Source organism: Leuresthes tenuis, unplaced genomic scaffold (genome assembly GCF_036924035.1).
Source record: "Leuresthes tenuis unplaced genomic scaffold, fLeuTen1.0.hap1 SCAF_1, whole genome shotgun sequence".
Classification (NCBI taxonomy): Eukaryota; Metazoa; Chordata; class Actinopteri; order Atheriniformes; family Atherinopsidae; genus Leuresthes; species Leuresthes tenuis.
The window spans coordinates 12,927,226-12,948,314 of record NW_027325355.1 but is presented as its reverse complement, the minus strand read 5'-3'; the positions used below and the strand labels follow the sequence as shown (position 1 = coordinate 12,948,314).

The window sequence follows — 21,089 nt, the reverse complement described above, 5'->3', positions numbered from 1 at the left end:
AATGAGAGTTTGGATGAGAGGGCATGCCTGGAAGGCTTACACTTGCTTCCAATGCATGTACGTCTGTGTATGTATTTTTCACCAGACTGTGAAAGCAGACCTGGAAGCAAAACATCCCACGATGGACAAGCTCCATTCCATGAGCCAGGACTTGCTGTCCAGTGTTAAGAACAAAGATGTGGCCAGCAAGCTGGAGGCCAGACTGGAAAGCTTTGCCCAACGTTGGGATCGTCTGACCCAGAATCTTGATGTGAACAGCTCTCAGGTATGTCAGTCATACTCAGTTATATTTCTAACAACAGTCGGGGCCAGCGTCCTGGAACAAGTCAATCTAAGCAACAACTCTTATTCCTCAACTGATGGCGGCTTCAACCATGTGATGCTTTGTTTATGCACGTGGCGTCACATACCTCTCGACTTTGCTCACGCTGCCCGAGGGGCGCGTTTGAAAAACAGACAAAGCTGCAGGGAAGTGTCTGATCAGGTCCTGCCTCTATAAGCATCTGTATGACCCATCATAACCCAAGAAAATACAACTCTTATAAGTAGGGATGGGAATGGAGAACCGGTTTGAGCGTGACAGTCACGCTTTTTGGTCTTTTGTCACGCACTCCTGCCACACATTGTATTCCTCACGCTGCGGGTGGGGGGTTTATACTGTATGAATAATTTCCATCTGATATTAACATTTAGTTGACGAGGACTGCAAGAGTGAGGCAGAGTTAGATATAGATATATATATATATATATATATATCTTGAACTATATAACTGGTTGAGAATTGATAAGAGAATCGATAAGGAACCGAATAATAAGTGTAATCGATAGTGGAACCAGAAATGCTAAATTCTTAACAATTCCCATTCCTAATTATGAAAAGGGCTTATAACTAATGTTGGATTCTCACTTATTCTCACAATCTCACTTATATCCTATCTAACACTGTAGAAAGGATGATGTTAGATAAAATCCATTCTTCTATCTGTGTAAGTCTTACAGATCATGATAAGATGATGTGGCTGCCATATAATTTTATAATGATATGGCACTTTTGATCTGAATGGATTTTATCCCTTCCTTCACATTTAGCTGTCATCAGCCATCAGCCTTGCCAAGCAATCTGAGCTGACCCATTATGTCGCAGCGTCTGTTACCAAAGTGACAACGAGGGAGAAGGTGTCAGCTCTACGGCATACTCGCGAGTCCCCGCCTCCCCAAAAAAAGAGACAAGTCGTTGTGGATTCTGAGCTCCGAAAGAGGTATTTGTGTTTGTCACCACACTTAAAAAAACATTCACGTCGATACGTCATTAGCAGCTGTCAAATGTTTTCATTTATTGTTTTATTGCCTTCATTTTTAATTTATTTCTAATTTATCTGCAATGTTCAGTTCCATGCACCCTTTTCTGCTTCCTTATCTCAGCAGGTATGTGAAACACTGCAGTTATTCATAACAATTACGTGTCATGGTGATAATAGAAGCCAGCTTGATACCCGAGTCTTTTATACGTCTAATTCTGAAAATCCTCATGCACTTTTTAGGAAGTACAGAATCTTGGAAGTGTCTTTGTGCATTGACAGAAAGCACATTCTCTCACACAGTTACCCGCTGTAAAACCGTTAATGCGCCTTACTTAAATACTGGCATTTTACACTACTTTACCTCTATATTCCTCAATGTATTAATGCCAATGTACCTCTTCAAGCTGCCTAATTTCTACTATCATTCAGCTGATTGCTCCTGGATGTGCCTAAAACTAGGCTGAAAATTTGAGGTGAATGAGTTTTCGCAGTTGCTGCCATAGCCCTATGGAAAACTTTCCCACCCCAAATTAGAGCTGTGTGGAGCCCCCGAGGGGACGCGGGAGGAAAAAAATGATGGGTGAAAAAAAAAAAACAGACGGACAGACTTTTGCAAGATCTCGCAAAACTTTTGGAAGAGCTCTCGATCTTGTGAAGTTTTGCGACATCATATGAGATCTCATAAAACTTTCTTGAGATTTTTCTCACGAAGTTTCGCAAGATCTCGCAAAAGTCAGTTATTTTTATTTATTTATTTTCACTTATCATTTTTTTTCCCGTGTCCCCTAGGAGGCTCCGTAGCGCTGCAACCACCTCCCAACACTTAAAATCACTTTTTACTGTAGTATTATATATATATATATATTTTTATTCTTCTATTTTATTGCTGTTGTTATATGTATTATAACAACTGCAACTGAATACATGTTAGATATTGTCATACTGAAATAACGCCATATGATATAGTGACTGATTGAGCTAATATATCTCTCCCTCATCTTAAACAACCTTTTTCAGTCTGCAGTTAAAGAGAGGTAGACATCAGCCTGTACAAAGGAATCGATTGTAACATAAATTAGGAGGGTACGTCGGCTTGATAAATCTCCAAGTAACTTTCCAAACCTCACAGGCCCCTACAGTTTATGTTGCCTTTTGAAGGAACAAACAGCAGTGATTCTTCATTCTTCTTGACTCTGTAGTACATATTGAGAAATCCCCGTAGATTCTGTGATGAGGCCCTTGTTTTATCAGGATGTCTGCTCTTGGGAACGCTGACATGTCCCTTTTTGATGATATGTGTCAGTGTAAAATGTCATACTGCAAATTGTTTGGAAATGATCCCATAACCTTCCCAGGTTGATGGGTAGTGTCAATTACTTGAAAATCTTTACAGTCGTCCATTATGTTCAGTTTCAAAATACGAGATTGTGGGTACCAAATTACAAATTTTGGGTCTTCAAATTGGAAGAGTTAACGAGCGTATTCTGGATAAGGCTTTGATTGTTATCAACTCTACTGAAATTCTTGCAATCTACGAATGAATATCATTCAGGGTTAACATGAACTTTAAAAAAAAGCAACCTTGAATTTGTAGCATGTACACAAAAGATGCAGCAATAATGTGTCTTTTGTGCTCAACAGTATCAATGTAGTGGCTGATATTGCAAAGTGAATGTCTTTGTGTTTGCTTGCGTGTGTTGTCAGGTTTGATGTGGACTTCACTGAGGTCCACAGCTACATGACCCGTGGCGAGGCAATCCTACAGAGCCCTGAGTTCTCTGTGTCACGCAAGGAGGGCAGCATTCAGGAACTGCATGACAAAGTGCAGGTAAAAAATGCCGTGGGTCTGTGAAAAAGCTTCCAAAGAACTTCATCTAACGAGAGTTGCACTTCGAGAATGACAAGGTTTCATCCCACGGTTGAGTCAGTAGTAAAATTCACTTGATGTCTTACCTGACAGGACAATGTGAAAACTGATTATTCGTAAAGGATTACACTACAATTATTTTCATAAAAACATATAGATGATGTCACGATGGAAATAACCCATAAGTGGCAAGTCCTGATTGAGAATAGCTTGAAACACAATGATCTCATTCATAGATTATAATAGGTTTCATAGTGGTAGCGAGAAGATGCGAAAACTATTGTCAAAGTTTGACATCACAATCTCAAAAACTGTGGAAGAGGCAACCTCTCCAGGCTGCATTTTCTACTATGCATTTGTGGTGGAACAAATGTGGCTTGAATTCTATTTCCTTGAGCTTAGCAAAGGTTTTTTTCCTTGGAGATGGCATGTTTTCTGTGGGTCTGGGATCTGCCTTGGTCCATGTCTACATCAACCATTTAAACTGCACCACTTGGTTGTAGGATGTGCTCGGTGCTGATGATGCTGAATATGACAAGACATGGTTCTTAAATGCTCTATTCAATTCAAAGTATTGTTTTTTTGTTCGTAGGAGTGCTTCCTGGATTTAGCATGATATCGATTTCAGGTGGTCTTTGGATGGGGTAAAAACTTGAATGTCAAAAAAGAACTACAAGGCGATCTCTTTGAATAAGACAATTCAAAATACCTTTATTTTCATGGCATAGTCATAGTGAGTTGGACTCCGTCAGGACTGCCTTTTGTCACCGATTCTGTTCATAATTTTTATGGATAGAATTTCTAAGTGCAGCCAGGGCATTAAGGGGGTCCGGTTTGGCGACCTCAGAATCGGGTCTCTGCTTTTTGGGGATGTTGTGGTTCTATTAGCGTCTTCAGGCCGTGACCTTCAACTCTCACTGGATGAGATGGGATGGGAATGGGGATGAGAATCAGCACCTCCATATCCGAGACCATGGTCCGGAAAAGGCTGGAATACTCTCTCTGGGTCGGGAATGAGATCCTTCCCCAAGTGGAGGAGTTCATGTATCACAGGGCCTTGTTCACGAGTGAGGGACAAATGGAGCTGGAGATTGACGGGCGGTTCGGTGCGGCATGAGCAGTGATGCAGGCTCTGCATCGGCCTGTCATGGGGAAGAAGGAGCTGAGCCAGAAGGCGAAGCTCTCGATTTACCGGTCAATGTACGTTACTAACCTCACCTATGGTCACGAGCTGTGGGTAGTGACTGAACGAACGAGATAGCGTGAGAAGCTCAGAGACCTGAGAGGAGCCGGATGAGGTGGCTCGGGCATCTGGTTAGGATGCCTCCTGGATGCCTCCCTGGTGAGGTGTTCCAGGCACATCTCACTGGGAGGAGACCCCGGGGAAGACCCAGGACACGTTGGTGAGACTATGTCTCTCGGCTGGCCTGGGAACGCCTCGGGGTCCTCTCGGAAGAGCTGGAGGAAGTGGCTGGGAACAGGGACACCTGGGCTCCTCTGCTCAAGCTGCCCCCGCGACCCGACCCTCAGATAAGCGGCAGATAATGGATGGATGGATGGATGGATGGATGGATGGATGGATGGATGGATTGATGGATGGATGGATGGATAGTCATAGTGACTTCTAAAACTCCCAAATTATTTGGGCCTGAATGAGGATATAGATTTACTGATTTGTTGTAAACAGTTATCATATTGGTTTCTCTTTTTATGGATTTTTATAATTACAGTGATTCATCACTGTTGTGGGTCAAATGACGTCATCTCCTGTTGTCATAAAATAAAGATATTTATTCATTCATTTATTTTTGTTTCCCATTGGGAAAATTCTATTACATGTGCTAGAGCTGCTATTAGTGGAATTCCACTAGAAAATTACCTTAGACTCCATTCATGGAATTGACTCCTCGAAGGGAGGATGATTAGCCGAAACATTGTTTGTGGTGTTTTTAGAAGTCACTTTGCCATGAAAATAAATTAAATTCCCAAGAGTTTCTAAAATGGACTGCTTTGGAGTTCTTTTCTGATATTCAAGATATGTGTTTTCTCAGGATAGTTTGTTAACCTGACACAAAAAGGAACACTTCTTTCTTTTTCTCACGGGGTAAAGAGCATGTTAAATGTTGAGATTAGACACAAACATTCATACTTCAGAATTCATTCATAATTAATACGCCAGTTTACACAATGAAAAAGAAACAGTTGATGTATTGCCAGGCTAATGAAGCGAGATTCGTGTCCGGCTGTGGTTGGCGTCTTTAGTATGATTGCTCAAGGGGATCTGGGGCATACAATCCAAAGAGAAAAGAGGCGACAGAGAGGTGTGTTGTTTTTATTTTGGGGAAGGAAAGAGAGGAGATCTGAGCCCCCATTTATTCGGTTTGGTTTAATTCAGTTTTAGTTATAAAGCACTAAATCACAACAAATGTCATTTCAAGGCTTTTAAAACATACAGTCCATTTTAATCCAATTAATTATAATACAATCATAATCCATTTGTAAAATACACTCCGAGGTTCTTTGATCAACAAACTTTGCATGATCTTTTTTTTTCTTCCATTTTCTTTGTTATTCCTCTGGTTTGGCATTCCTTTAGTCATGAATGGCTCCTTATCAGGCCACTGCAGAGCTTGATGATGAGCTGGTCATTTGAATCAGGTGTGAAACATTGAAAACATGCAGGGCGGTGGGTCATGAGGACCGGAATTGAGAAACACTGCCTTAAGGGCTTTAGTGGCAGGAAGAAAGGTTCCTTGTGGCATTTTCTACAAGGGTCACCTGAGTCGGACTAAACAATAAGCTTTATCAAAAAGTTTAAAGTGTAATCTTCAAGGCAGTGAAGATTACACTTCACGTGTGCTTCAAATGTTGCCAATGCTTGACTTTAGAATTGACTTCATTCTTAAACTTTTTTTATTTATGTAAAAACCGACCAGATGCATTCTAGTTGTTGGAAATGTAGCAGCAGAGTAAGATAAGAGGTTGAAACATCAACAGGGACTCTTGCTCTTTAGCAGTACCACTGTTGATTGGACATTGACAGTTGTTGGACAGTTCTTTTTCCTGTTATAATAATTCCGCTGTTATCCTCTCTTTCTTTTCACTTAGAGGTCTAAGTGTCTCTTTTCCATTAACCTCTTCTCTCTCTCCGCCCCATCGAACCCTCCCTGCTTTTTGTTTCTTGCCACAGGCAATAGACCGAGAACGGCCGGAGAAGTATAGAAAGCTTCAGGAGGCAACGCGCACGGCACAGACTCTTGTCGAGCAGGGTAACGCGCGCACTCTTTTGCAGACGTGCACACCCTGTCTGTCCCCATGGCAACGCCTCTACCTGTCCCACCCACTTTCCCAGTCTCCATAGAAACACTGATGGAGAGAGAATAAGATAGGAAGGGAGAAAGAAAAAGATCCGTGTTCCGATGTGTCCTCTCTGTCCTTGTGCAATTGTTGGCATTTCTGAACATATATTAAAGCTTGATTTATATGCGTAGTTATTGATTTAGTTTTCTTAAACATTCAATCAAACAAGATAAGCAAGAGCACTATTGATAAACTTCAAATGAGGGATGGAGAAAAAAAGCCCTATGTTTTACTTTGCAAATAATCAAAAATGCATTACATTTAGTCTTGTCTAATATTCTTTATTTAGGATGAAGAAATTCATGTTTGATAGGAAACAAAGCACCTTAAACTATTGAAGCTGAGCGCAGCCTTGCTTGCACTTATTTATTTGATGCCATTGTCTCTATGCCTTCTTGGACATTTTTAAGCTTTAATACAGAATCTCTCAGAATCTTATGACACCTTTTGCCCCCAACAGGAAAAAAAATAAAAAAGATCCCTGAATGTACATATAAAAGATGCCGTTTTATTGCAGACTGAAATCATTTTTAGCAGTAGATGCTAATGTGGTGCTATAGTATGAGGGGTGAAAGTGCGCTAGGGATTCAAAAGGGAAATTGTTTCTCCCGTTTTAACTTTAGCTTTCCTTCAGTCTCTAGGTGGCGCTTATTTAACATTAAGCATATACAGCAGAATTTACTTCTCAGTGGAACAGATTGTGTGTCTCTGTTTCTGTGTGTGTGTGTGTGTGTGTCCATGATTAGCTAACAAGAGGGTTAAGTCCTTTATGAGCTCATTTACCCTCGCCACTCCTACAGATGGCTTTCTTCTGTACGCTTTCAGTGTATTTCGGAGTATTTCCCTCTGTTCCCTGACCACTTGCCTATGCAAATTGTAAATCATTATTTATCAGATGTGTTTTGCAGCCCCTTTTATCCCAGTTTCTGTCCTCCCCACCAATCTCAGAAGGGAATCGTGCTGATGACATTGCTCAGGCAGCAGATCAGCTGAACCAGCGCTGGGTGGGATTCTGTGCCCTGTTGGCAGACAGGCTTGCATGGCTGGCTTACCAGACAAAGGTACAAATAGACATGCATGCATATCCATCACAATGCAGTGTGTCAGTTACTGATTGTCGCAAACCATCCTCCTTTCATTTACCTCTCCAAAAATAAGTATCCAATGGTATGCCTGCTTGGACAGGTTTTAAGTTAGTACACATATCATATATAAAACACGTAAGGGCTTAAAAGAGACTGAAATACTCTAAGTTGGTGTCTCGCAAACACACAAATGCATTTGAAGGCATTTAGCTTCCACTTGAGGGCAGCAAAGTGCTAATTTTGTCCCTCGTATTTCTGATGATTTTATTTTGGCTATTTGCTCAGCTCACACTAGCCCCCCAAGTGACAGCACAGTATCAGAAAAATTTGAGACAATCTGAGCTCTTGGCTGCTGCTCATCATTTTGGCGATGTTGGTCCTTTACTTCCCGTGGAAAATACGTTTTTTATACTGGAGTGTAACTAAGTGTTAAATAAGCACTGATCAGTTGTTGTAGGCCCCATCTTCATTTAGCCAGCTCAAGCTAACATTTAAGCAGTTAGCATTGTTAACTTTTTGAAAGACTGTCCATTGATGGGGCTAAAAGTGATGCAGTCGGATACCTCTGTGAAGGTATCAAATGTAAGCGTTTTTTTTTTCTTGTTGACTTTTTGAAATTTAGAATTAACCTTTTTTTTTTTTCTTTTAACTACGTAGTCAAAATGTCTTTGTGTGCTACAGGTGTTGGCCTTCTACAACTTGTATGCGCAGTGTGAGCAGGCAGTGGATACCAGTGAGAACTGGCTCAAAGTCCAGGCACCTCCAGCATATGAACCAGAACCACTCAAAATACAACTGGATCGATGTCGGGTAAGTGAAGCATCACGACTCCTAACTTGGTCGTGATGATCCATCTGTTGTTGCTCAGCCCCACTTGATTTATACAAAATAGTACACGGACACTACGTAATTTTGCTATTTATTTGATTTACCTGATTGAATATCTTTGTTTTTTCATGCACCTTGTCACAGCACTATTCTGTAAGTATGCTTCTGTTACTTATGTACAATACTAGTCAAAGGTTTGAAAACACTTTTTCATACATTTTGAATGAGTGGATGCGTCCAAACTTTTGATTAGTAGTGTTTTTATATATTAGGGGTGTTAATCGCGATGCAATTAATCAAAAAATAACGCATTGATTATTTTTTTTGATCGCAGTTAATTGCGGCCTTAGTAATTGGCCTAATAAATAGGAGAAAAGTCACTAAGAGTTCAGAGTTCTGAATCTGATGTGTCTAATGACTGCAGTTTTTCATTCATTTAACTGTCATTAGGCCCTGTTCTGTTTGTCGTTTGTTGTCTGCTTCCTCTTCAGTTTTAGGACCACATTGTTGAGCCATTGTGCTGTGTTTTTTAAATAGACATTAACAAGAGGGTCTACAATGCATTTTTCTATTTGAAAGAAGAACTAAAAGATAAAAGACATTTTTTCTTTGTCTTTATTTTATTCTAATTCTATATTTTTAATATAGAGATTAATCGTAGGTAACTAGAGAAGAAAATGAGATTATTCATGATTAAAATAATTACTCTTTTGACAGCCCTATATATGTATATATCAGCTGTTCTTGTTAGCTCAAATAGTAAAGTAAAGAAACAGTCTAAACAGAAATCACTTTCTCCAGATGCTTCTAAAGCCTTTGTACCTGAAAATATATCAGCGACAATCGTGGGAAGAATTCCATGAATTTCCTCCCAGATAGAAACAATCTTATTAGGGGAGAAGCTCATACAGTCAACTACTGGGAACTACTAAGATTTTAAGGAGTCAATAGAATGTGTAATTCCAGGATTGCAAATGTATACCCCTTTTCTTTAATGAATTGACTTAAATAAACATGCTATTCTGCTGTTTGCTTTTTAAAAAACTAGCGACCCCATAGGACATATAGATAGATAGATAGATAGATAGATAGATAGATAGATAGATAGATAGATAGATAGATAGATAGATAGATAGATAGATAGATAGATAGATAGATAGATAGATAGATAGATAGATATGAAAAATAGATAGATAGATAGATAGATAGATAGATAGATAGATAGATAGATAGATAGATAGATAGATAGATAGATAGATAGATAGATAGATAGATAGATAGATAGATAGATAGATAGATAGATAGATAGATAGATAGATAGATAGATAGATAGATATGAAAATTAGATTGATGAAATACTTTTTTTACACTAACGGGCACAACATTCTCCTCTTTCAAACTGTTTTTAGGGCTCAATTTAAAAGTCTGGATCGCTGATAGTATTGGACACATTAATACCTCATGGCACAGGTTGCTTGAAAATCTGGAGGCACCATAGCCTTGAAAGGTGTACGCAAGTTTTAGAGCAACATATGCACCTATCCAGATGGGTTAAGGCCTTACGTGTTTCAGCTGAATCACATAATGCATCTAATCGCAGTGGCATAGGTTTGTAGGAGAAGAGTCTCGGTCTTGGACTGACCTTCCTGCAGCCTAGGCTTTTCACCATTTGAAAAGATTTGGTGCATCATTAGAAATAGGCTTAGATCCTAGAAATAGGCTTAAATAGCAGCTAGAATCCTATATCATTCTTCTCTCAAACGTTGATAGGTGTGGTTGAGTGGCACAAACAAACTCTCCAAATTCCTCCACTTCATTTTCCTGACAGGAGGAGGTGGCTCGCCTGTCCTCCCTGCAGCCCCAGGTGGTCCTACTGGAAAAACACCTGCGAGAGCTGAAAGAGGAGAAGGAAGGAGACGAAGAATCTTCAGCCTTTCTGGATGCTGACATTGATGCCTTCAAAGAGCACTATTTTAAGGTTCTGGAAGATCTGCGAGCAAGAGAGAGGCAGCTACAACGGGGTGAGAGAAGAGGAATGCTCCTTTACTGCAGCTCATTTATTGCAGAATGCAGGACAGGACCCGATTTAGTGCAGCTTATGCCGCTTATTTGTTTTAGCATTGAGTCAAAATAGTCTTCAATATGATAAAAAAAAGTTTATACGACTATAAATGCCACTAAAATGAAGTTAAACAGTAAATTAGAAGTAAACCCTGAACCATTATTGTCTTATACTCCTGTGATAGTTCAAGTTTTTGTTTTTCTTTCTATTTTTTAACATTTTTTTATGAGCAGCACCATGTGGGCCCAACGCAAACAACATTTCAGTACACTGTATACTCATTCCAAATGATCTTGAGTCTTGGGTCTTATGTAATGATATTTGTATAGAACATAAAATGATTACTTTTTTTCTGCTTTAATTCAGCTGCATTCATTTAAGCTTGTGTAAATGTTGCTATTTATTCACTTTGCCATTCAGTTTTCAATTTCATACATGTTTTAGTTGGAATGTATTTAATTTCTTTCTTTGTTTATTTGTTAATCCTGTATTTATTTCTGCATTATATCTTTCCATCATGTTGATCTATTTATGACCACCGAAGCATTTATTCATTTTATTATTCATTTATAGATGTCTTTACTTTTTCCTAATTTCCCATGCATTTGAATATTTCCCCCAGTTTATTTCCCCAAGCACATTTACTTATATATTTTTTAGGGCTGGGCACATTAACACATTATTTTTGCGTTAACTAATGAATTAATGATCGCCGACAATTATTTGTCTCCCATTAACGTAGCCAAAGGTACTCTGTTGCTAACTGGCTTTTATTTTGAAAAAGTCCATTGTGAGTAAGCCTAGCATGTTGCTTACTGCTGCGGCGCTCACAGGAAACAGTCAGAAAGGAATAGAATGACGGATGAAGCGGGCTAAACAAACAGGGAGAAGGTTACGGAACTTTTACATGGCCATTTTCATTTCAAAGTTCTTCCAGACGGCGCAGTCGACAGAGCCAAAGTTATTTGTAAGCACTGCAACGTGGAATTGTCTTATCACCGGTGTACCGGAGCATATGACTGTACAGTTCTAATAAACTTGCATTATATGCTACTTTTGAATTCATTATTGGATTTGCGTATAACAATGCAATTAATCGTGATTAATCACAGGAAATCATGCGATTGACGCGATAATATTTGAATTTAATATTTGCCCAGCCCTGATTTTTTTATTTTTACATTTTCCTGTCTCATGTTTTACATTCCTGTATGCATTTCTACTCTACTATGCACATGAGGTTCTGTCTTTCAGTTTGTGTTGTAGCTCTAGCTTCTCACTTATCTATCTAATTGGGCTGCAGAGTTAGTATTCAAAAGACCTTTTCAGTTCAACAGACCGTGACAGTTTGTGTTGTCTCAGTCGCTAAAGAAATGAATAATTTGCAGGGGCTAAATAGTTTAAATGAAAAAATATATTGTGAAATTAAAACACATGAAAGAAAAAAAAACCTTTTGAGAGAATTTAATAAAGCAACTTTATAGGACATCATTCTTATTATCAGGACACAACACCAGCTTGGTTTTTATACTCAATCAATGCTGTGATTTTATAAAAATTGAAAAAAGAATTGCGATGCTTTAAAAATGTTTCACTACTTTGAGCAACATAAAGACACTATTGAAGCTGTGATCACCTTCGCATCTGGAAAATTTTCGCAACAAAATAAAATGATTACTTTGCATATCCCACACTTTGAAGATTAGCTTGCCATAGAGAGGTTAATCCACCCAAAGCTCCAGACCAGCAAGGTATCGTAAGTTTTCATGATGATACACTCTGGTAAGAAGTGAATCATCACAGAAGTTGATACAGGACGTTACAGTCTTTGATGTTATTTAAATCCTCTCCTTGCCGGCTTCCTCACTCCACTACCCCAGACTTTGATGTAATCGGTGATCAGTTGCACAAGAAGATATATGGGCAGATAATGTGGGCAGGTATAAATAAAGAAAAAAAATCTATGAATAGATCAAGAAATAAATTGTTTAATCAATAAATGTTAATATGATGGTATTTTTTTTCTAATTTCTTATGACAGATAAACTTACTAGCAAACTTAATATATTTCAGAGCAGCACCAAGACATTTCCTCAAGCTGGAAGACAGACGTTTTACAGTTAAACAATATAGTTTGGATATTTTTTATTTTTACATGTTTAACAAAAATCCTCATGATATTCACCTCTAATATGATAATATGTCTCTCTGTCTATTTAGTTTTGGAAAGCTTGCCCCCAGCTCGATATAAGGAGACCATATCAACACTATTAGCATGGTGTGAAGCCAAACTGGCCATCCCATCAACAGCTGTTACAGAGTATTCCATTATGGAAGAGAGACTGAAGCTTGTTCAGGTACACGTACACACAAGCATCCAACAAAATCTTTATCTGTCTGTCTGTCTGTCTGTCTTTTCTTATCTTTTTTCAATGATGCCAAAGGTACTCAGTTGTTTTGACTTATGACGCTATAGTGGAGAGCTATGGTTGTTCAATCCAAAATCGGTTGATTTAACGGCTTAAAGAACCTTGAAAAAAGTAATTAAATCCACGTAATACTGTTTCAGCGTCATTTGCATTGCAATCTGCCCATGCATGATTTCAGATTAATTAACTCATTCAACAGCTTTTTCCAAATGGAAAACTTGCACTGTTCTCATTTCCATCCATCCATTTTCATCCGCTTATCCGAGGGCTGGTCGCTGATGCAACAGGTCCAGGAGAAAAACCCAGACATCCCTCTCCCCAGTGACACTCTCCATGTCCTCCTGGGGGATCTTGAGGCATTCCCAGGCCAGAAGGGACATATAATCCCTCCAGCGAGTTCTGGGTCTTCCCCGGGACCTCCCAGAAGGATATGCCCGGGAAACCTCCAAACGGAGGCGTCCAGGAGGCATTCTAACCAGATGCCCGAACCACCTCACCTGACTCCTTTCAATGTGGAGGCACGGCTCCTCCTTTCGATGTGGAGGAGCAGTGGCTCTGCTCTGAGTTCCCTCCGGATGGCCAAGCTCCTCACCCCATCTCTAAGGCTGAGCTCAGCCTCGTCTCGTTCTTTTGGTCCCTACCAAGATCTTGTAACCGTAGGTGGAATTTGGAACAAAGACGGACCAGTAAATCCAAAGCTTCACCTTCTGGCTCAGCTCCTTCTTCACCATGACAGACCAGAGTAGCGCTCTAATTACTGCTGATGAAGCCCCAATCTATCTTTCCATTTCAAACTCTAAGTACTTCATTACTCGTGAACAAGATACTTAAACTCCCTCACCTGAGGCAAGGACTCATCCCCAACCCCGAGAGAGCATTCCACCTTTTTCCGGTTGAGAACCATGGCCTCGGATTTGGAAGAGCTGACCCTCATCCCGGTCGCTCCACACTTGGCTATGAGCCACTCCAGTGTGCGCTGAAGGTCCTGGCTTGAAGAAGAAGCTCCATGACTACACCTTCAGATCCTGTCCATGAAAATCACAAACAGGATCAGTGACAAGGGGCAGCCCTGGTGGAGTCCAACACGCACTGCAAAGAAGTTCAATTTAGTGTCAAGAATACAACTGACACAGCTATTGCTTTGGCTGTACAGGGACTGGATAGCTTGTAAGAGCGGCTCCAGTACCCCATACTCCCTCAGCATCCCCCTCAGAATCCCTCTGGGAACACGGTCAAAAGCCTGACGAGGCATAGACTGTACTTTTTTTTTCTTTGAAATTCTGAATCAATTGACTGAGACAAAAATCAGCAAATTAATGTTTATAAGTTTCAGTCAAACATCTGACAATCATAATGAGCTCCACCTCCATCCAGAGACAGACTGGGGCAAGGAAATGGCCAGGAAACTTGGTCCTGGTTACCTGACTGACTGGGTTTGTGGGTGGGTAGGGGTTAGAGAGCCAAAGACAAAAAAATTAAAATTTTAAATGCTTTTGTGTCTGTTAGCTATGCTGCTACAGTTAATACCACTAAAAAGTAAATAAGCCAAATTACATATGATAATCAACCTTTCAATGTCATTGCTGCTCTCCCTGGTCTCTTGTGGCTCTGCTGGATCTGTGTGTTGTATTGTATTGAGTCTATGAACTGCATTCTGCATTTTTTTTCTATTTCATTCTGTTTCATTCTGTTTATCCATGTCTATATCACTCCCAGACTCTCCAGGTTGCTCTGGCTGAACACCAGAAGGAGGTTGACTATCTGACCTCAACTGTTGAACAGGTCTTCCAGAAAGCTCCATCAGACATCAGCCAAAAGTAAGACAGAGAAATATGTTATGCCTTTGAGAGGATGAATTGAATGAGATATAAGTTTGTTGCAGATTCTGTTATTCTGAGTACTGTTTCTCATTCTTTATTTTAGTAAAAATCATTTTAAGTGTGGTCATTGATCACTGACAAATCGCTGAGTCTCAGAATCAACATCGACTCAGGCCTAAAAGCAACACTTGAAATAAAATTAAAACAAGCAATTTTGCTCCAAAAATTGTGTTTTTATGTATAATGACTAGCAACTTTTCAATCCAAGGTTTGTCAAGGTATTATCTGCTATGTTGGCTCTCTTTGATACATATAGCCACATGTATCTAGTCCGAATGACAGCAAGTGTTAAGCTCCTCTGGTGTTATTACCAATTCTAGTCTCGGCGCAAATTATTGAGCCTATTTGTTTTCTGTGCCATGCCTGTGAGAAGCATCCACATTGTACAGGTTATTTGGCAGACAGTTGGATGGAATCCCCCCTTCTGTGGATCCTTCCTGGTCACGACTGTCTCTTCTTGGGTTAGCCATTAGCAGGCGGTTCCTTTGTGATGCTAATCATTCAGGGAGTGCAGTTAGTTTCTTTAGCCATTTTCCAGTGCCTCAGGTATGGACAGTTTTTTTGTCTCTCAAGAAGGGCTTTCTTCATTGCACCTCTCTGCTTCTCTGATAACAGGCTAATGTTTCTCTGTGTTGCCTTTTATCTTGGCATCCAAGCTTTCTTTTCCATGGAGGATACTACTTCTTATACTTTTAGTGGTCATCTTGTAGTGAAGAGGCTGCACGGTGGCGTTTAACAGCGTCGCATCACAGCAACAGGGTTCGAATCCCAGCTGGGGTCTTTCTCTGTGATGTTTGCGTGTTCTCCCTGTGTGGGTTCTGTCTGGGTACCACTTATATGTACGCCAAAATAAACGGTACCACCACTGCCAAAAAACATGCATGTCAGGTTAATTGGCGACTCTAAAATTGACCCTAGGGCGAGTGTGAGCGTTGATGGTTGTTTGTCTAGTTTTTGTGACGATCCCATTAGGCATAGTATGAAGTGCTATTCACATCTATTCATATTTTTGTTGGACTTCCAGATCCAGGCTGATAAACCGGTGATGATTACATTTCAGAATGTACCTTTTCTCTGAGGCAGGCTCCACTTACTCAATTTGTTGTTCTCAGACAGTTGGGATGATGATGTATTGACTTTGATGCTGGAGTTCAGGAGAAAGAGCATTCCTCTGCCAGTCATTGAACCATATGTCAAAATTTCCTTGGGCCAGACACTGAACCCCATGTTGCTTCTAATCCATTTCCATTTGTGTGTGAATGTGTGTGGTAGAAAAGAAATCACTGTGTTGCCGGTAACATGAACGGTAACGTGAATGTGGCTTTTAGTGTGATTTTATAGCGCATGTTAAAAGCGCCGTGATTTTCTGTTGTGTCGTAGGTATCGCACAGAGATTGATGCTATCATGGCAAGATGGAGACGACTGGGCTCCACAATAACAGACAACGCCCAGAAAATCCAGGAGCTCATGGCCAAGCTGATGCAGTTTGAGGTGAGACTGATTATAGACTGATTATATTTTGTTGGAGTTGAATATAAAAACAGATTTACAACAGAATTTCACTTGATCAACTAGATGTTATTCTGGTCTGATTTTTCTGTTTGCTGTCCTTTGCCAGAATGATGTGAAGACTTTAAAGAAGTGGATGGCTGATGTGGATATCTTTCTGAACGAGGAATGGCCGGCTTTAGGGGACTCTGAAGCACTGGAGAAACAGTTAGAGCAGTGCACAGTAAGGAAACCATAGATCTAGGCACAATTTTTGACTAAACTATTGCTGTCACAATTGTTTAATTAGTAAACACTGCTAATAAACAACTAAAAGAAAAAAATTAAAGGTTGCACAAAACGTAGGAAAAGGTTTCAAAGAAACTGCAAGATGACCATTAAAGTTCATAAGTCACCAAAGTCTGTCATGAATCCCTGAGAAATGTGGAGAGTCGCCTACCAAAAATGTTGAATCTGCTCTAAACATCATATCTTCAGAATTATATATTTCAATTGTGCACTGTTATTGATCAGGCTCTGGTGAATGACATCAACACCATCCAACCCAGTGTCAACGGTATCAATGAAGTGGGTCTGTACCTCAAGAAGGAGGCTGAGCCACCGTTTGCCATCCACATTCAGAAAGAATTGGATGAACTCAACGCTCAGTGGGAGAATGTCTGCAAACAGGTAAGTAACACTCAGCTACACCATTGTTTCACATGCAGGAAAATGTCTTTGTATTGATACCCCCCTCCCCCCTTTCTCTAGGCCTATGCCAAGAAGTCTGCTCTCAAAGGTGGCCTTGATAAGACCATGGCGTTGAGGAAAGAGATGCAGGAGATGCAGGAATGGATCAACCAGGCCGAAGAAGACTACCTGGAAAGAGACTTCACATATAAGACGCCTGAAGAGCTACGCAAGGCTGTGGAGGAACTCAAGGTGTGTGTTTTAACTGTGGTCCAGACACACAAGAGCAGTGGGGACAGGTTGAGATGTGTGTGCGATTTTATTTTAAATTTTTTTAACTTTTTTTATTCACCAACAAAACATAACAATACAGGACATGGGAACAAAAGTTACAGAACACTGAAACAATGACAAAAACAACCTGGAAGATGAAGTTGTGCGCAAAGGTGTAATACGTTATGTGGTATGATGAGTGTGTGGTGAGTGCAGTTCTTGCTCATACACCATCTTTCTGAGAGAATAACAGTAATGATATGAAAATATAACATATAATATGCTATAATGCTGGTAACAATAGGCACTACTGCTAATAATCATATTATAAAATAATGATCCACCCTGCATCTATACTAGTACAAATCAGAACCAAGGCTGTGTAAGGTGGGTGAAGCATGATAAGGTTAGCCCATGTCATTGATGAGGCAAGGGAACCTATCTTCTAGTGGCTGACGACCACCTTTCTCTTAAGATAGTCGTCAGCCACTTAAAGGAGCATTGTGTAATTGTCCGCTGTTCGTCATATTCTGTAATTTCCGAGTTGTTTGAACGGTATTCGCAAGATTCTGTAATTTCCGATTGCGCTTGAATGCAACACTCCATGCTTCGGAGAAACTACGGTGGCCTGACTCTCTACGGTGCTCCTGCAGCAGCACACACTACCAAACACATCCATCACTTAAATGTGTCACGTCTTCTCCATCGAGTGAAAGCACCTTCTCAAGTTCTGAGGTTACTTTTAGAGATATAAATTAAAAATAGATGTTACATTTGGTTAGATATTCTGTGAAAAGATAACTTACAGTGAATGTCACTGTTGATTGTTCTGCATTATATTAGTGTTTTGTGGACCCCAGGTACCTACCTGCGTGCTAATAAAAGCTAATATTAGCTACGTACGGCTAAAGGCTGTTTGTATTTAGTCTGATAGAGGGATAGCATTAGCAGGCAACACGTTGTATCTGGCTGACATTATCTTTAAAGCCTCTTAGTATCACGTTACACTTTGACTGAAATCAACTGATCTCCGTAAAATGACACCGAGTAATTTCTGTCCAGCTAACAAAGCTACTTAGTAGTTTTGGCGCATAAACTCATCAACAGTTTTCAACAGGGACACGGAGGAAACGTTACGTTTGTTTAATCAGATCAGCTGATCGTCTGCAAAGTAGCGGTGAATCGAGCTTACACCACCCTTTGTCCATTCCAGGCCACTGTAATCAATATGGCGGCGCTAGTGGTGTCCTTCTGAGTAAGTCTTTGTGTAGAGCGGGCCGCGATATTTGTAAATTAAAAGGTGAAATCTATAGTAATAAAAGTGTAACAACTCGTTTCATAGGGTGACTATACAGCACTAACAACATAGTTATATGTATTATATTCCATTTCTGTCAATAAATCACCATAATCATTACACACTGCTCCTTTAATGCATAAGTGGGTTGCCTTCAGACCCAAATAGGAGTGAGCTAACCCACTGTATAAAGGTCCCACCAGAACAACTCCAAGACCCATAGGGAGGGAGCCTGTTTATCAGGGACCTTGCAGTCACTGAGCGGAGGATTTTTATTTATTTTTTCTCGTTTTTCATCTGGCCTGCATCGCCACGTGCTGGGCAACCAATGTAGGCCCCCAAAAATACCCCCGCTCATGAGTCCTGGTTATTGTGACTACGTGGAGGCTCTACAGATGTTGCCAACAAATAATAGTAATGGTATATAAAATATTAAAAATACTTCTGCTATAAATAAAAAAACTACTAATAATATTGATAATAATGTTAAGGTAATAAAGTTTCTGTAAACATTTGAGCAAAAAGAGACAAAAGAGTCAGAGAGGCAGAAAGACTTTAAACTGTTATTCCAAATTGCAACTCAATTTACAAAGATATCTGAGGTGGCTGGCCTTGAAAGAAACAGCTGAAGACATATTTTAGAAATGATAGTTTGGGTACACTGTTATGGAGCAGTAAAAGTTCCAAAATTAAAAAAATAAATACATCATTAAAATTTGAATTGAATGAATTTGAATTTGAATGAATCAATGAATTTTATGTAAAAAGCATATATAATTATTTAATTAATTATTTCATGGTCCTTGCAGCGCATCATTAAGTTATTTCATCCGTCAAAGTCGCCCATCAAAGTCAGTGGGCGGAGTCCTAACACCAAGTCAAGCCAAATCGAGTCCAGATAATGGACTGATGCAGAGCAAGTAAACGCATTCCTATACACTGGGTGGCGCTATTCACCTCTACGTTGGTTTAGATACTCTATCAAATAAAACTTTATTTGCATCTTCTGCTAGTTCTAGCATGCCTAGCGGACCAAAGCAATGGATCAGATTAGATTAGCATTAGCCCCGCCCACTGACTTTGATGGGTGTGATTGACAGATAAAATAAATTTATGACGCACTGCAACACAAGGACCATGAAATAATTAATTAAATATTGAAATAATTCTGTTTTTTTTTTTACATAAAATTAATTGCTTTTTTAATGAATCAATGACACATTCAAGTAATTATTTAATGATTTATGTATTTAATTTAAATTTTAATTAATTAATGACACATTTAAATAATTATTTAATGATGTATTTGTTCATTCAATTTTGGCACTTTTACTCCTCCATACACTGTTTGGGTAATCCTCAATATATTGTTTAGATCAAATATATAGAATTATGCTGACCATTATGACTTTAACTGTTTCATTTGGCTATATACAACTATATACAAAGGCAGAAAAGGGAATACTTTCACCACTTTACTCTGTAATTTTACACATTTTACCTAATTCAAGGATCGCTGTTCGGAGGTAAACTGTTGTTGCTGAAAGATATATTTGCAAATTTCTGTTTTATTACATTCTCCTTCTCTATCTGTGTATCAGAGGGCCCAGGAAGAGGTCCACTCCAAGGAACTAAAGGTCAAACTCCTGACTGACAGCGTCAACAGTTTCATCGGCAAGGCCCCAGCTACGGCCCACGATGCTTTGCGCTCAGAGCTGGATGTACTGACAGCTAACTACCAGCGCTTATGTAGTCGCCTAGATGGAAAATGTAAAACCCTTGAGGTAGAGTATCTTTTTTCTCTTTCTGTTCTCTCTATTGTGGTTTCAAGGTATGCACGGAATGTCAAAATGTACTTCAATGTTAACAGGGTTTAGAGGTATGCAATTATGTCTTCACATGTTGTGTCAATATCTTAGACATAGCATACATGTAACAGTAAAGAGATCCAAGCGCCCACACAGAGCTGGTAAGTAAATGGGATTTCTTTGACTTTTCACACTGGCAGACTGAATAGACCAGCAGCCAGAACAAGGCTCCCGAATGGCAAAAGAGACATAAATCTGTGACATAAAAACAAACCCACAGAAAGAGCACCCAGTTGCCTAGTTACCAACAGTTTTTGACATTTGACGTGATCCGGCAGTGAGAATGGAGTCGACGAGGAAGATATACTGCAGCTTGATGAAGTGACCGAGAACCAGATGCACACAGGCAGTGAGGCCTTAAAGTGAATGGGTTTCAGGAGGGTACATGCAATATTTTCTAGATGAGTTGAGTTTATACTGGGCTTGCCAAGCTCCACCATTTAAATGGAACCTTCAAATTATCAGCTGAAGGTCAAATTTAGTTAATTTAAGAAGCCTGAATGTTTAGTGGTTGAGAGGTCAGCCTCCTGCAGTCCAAAAACATGTATGTTTGATTATTTGGTCATTCTAAATTGACCACAGGAGTGAGTGTGCATGGTCGTTGTCTTGTTTGTCTTTGAATTAGCCCTGTGATAACCTGTCCAGGGTGTACCCCACTTT

At 39.7% G+C, this 21,089-nt stretch overlaps 1 protein-coding gene across 1 annotated transcript in view; it reads left to right on the top strand.

The window, feature by feature from the left end:
- The window catches only part of dmd (dystrophin), a 226,826-nt gene that overhangs the window by 88,572 nt on the left and 117,165 nt on the right, over positions 1-21,089 (top strand). Inside the window, exons 18-31 of the mRNA XM_072368727.1 lie at positions 86-265; positions 1,090-1,259; positions 3,006-3,129; positions 6,359-6,437; positions 7,477-7,589; positions 8,295-8,423; positions 10,270-10,462; positions 12,724-12,860; positions 14,649-14,749; positions 16,193-16,304; positions 16,432-16,545; positions 16,836-16,991; positions 17,073-17,243; positions 20,163-20,345. Of these exons, the coding sequence (XP_072224828.1) occupies positions 86-265; positions 1,090-1,259; positions 3,006-3,129; positions 6,359-6,437; positions 7,477-7,589; positions 8,295-8,423; positions 10,270-10,462; positions 12,724-12,860; positions 14,649-14,749; positions 16,193-16,304; positions 16,432-16,545; positions 16,836-16,991; positions 17,073-17,243; positions 20,163-20,345 (1,962 nt within the window). The remainder of the gene's footprint in view (positions 1-85; positions 266-1,089; positions 1,260-3,005; positions 3,130-6,358; positions 6,438-7,476; positions 7,590-8,294; positions 8,424-10,269; positions 10,463-12,723; positions 12,861-14,648; positions 14,750-16,192; positions 16,305-16,431; positions 16,546-16,835; positions 16,992-17,072; positions 17,244-20,162; positions 20,346-21,089) is intronic.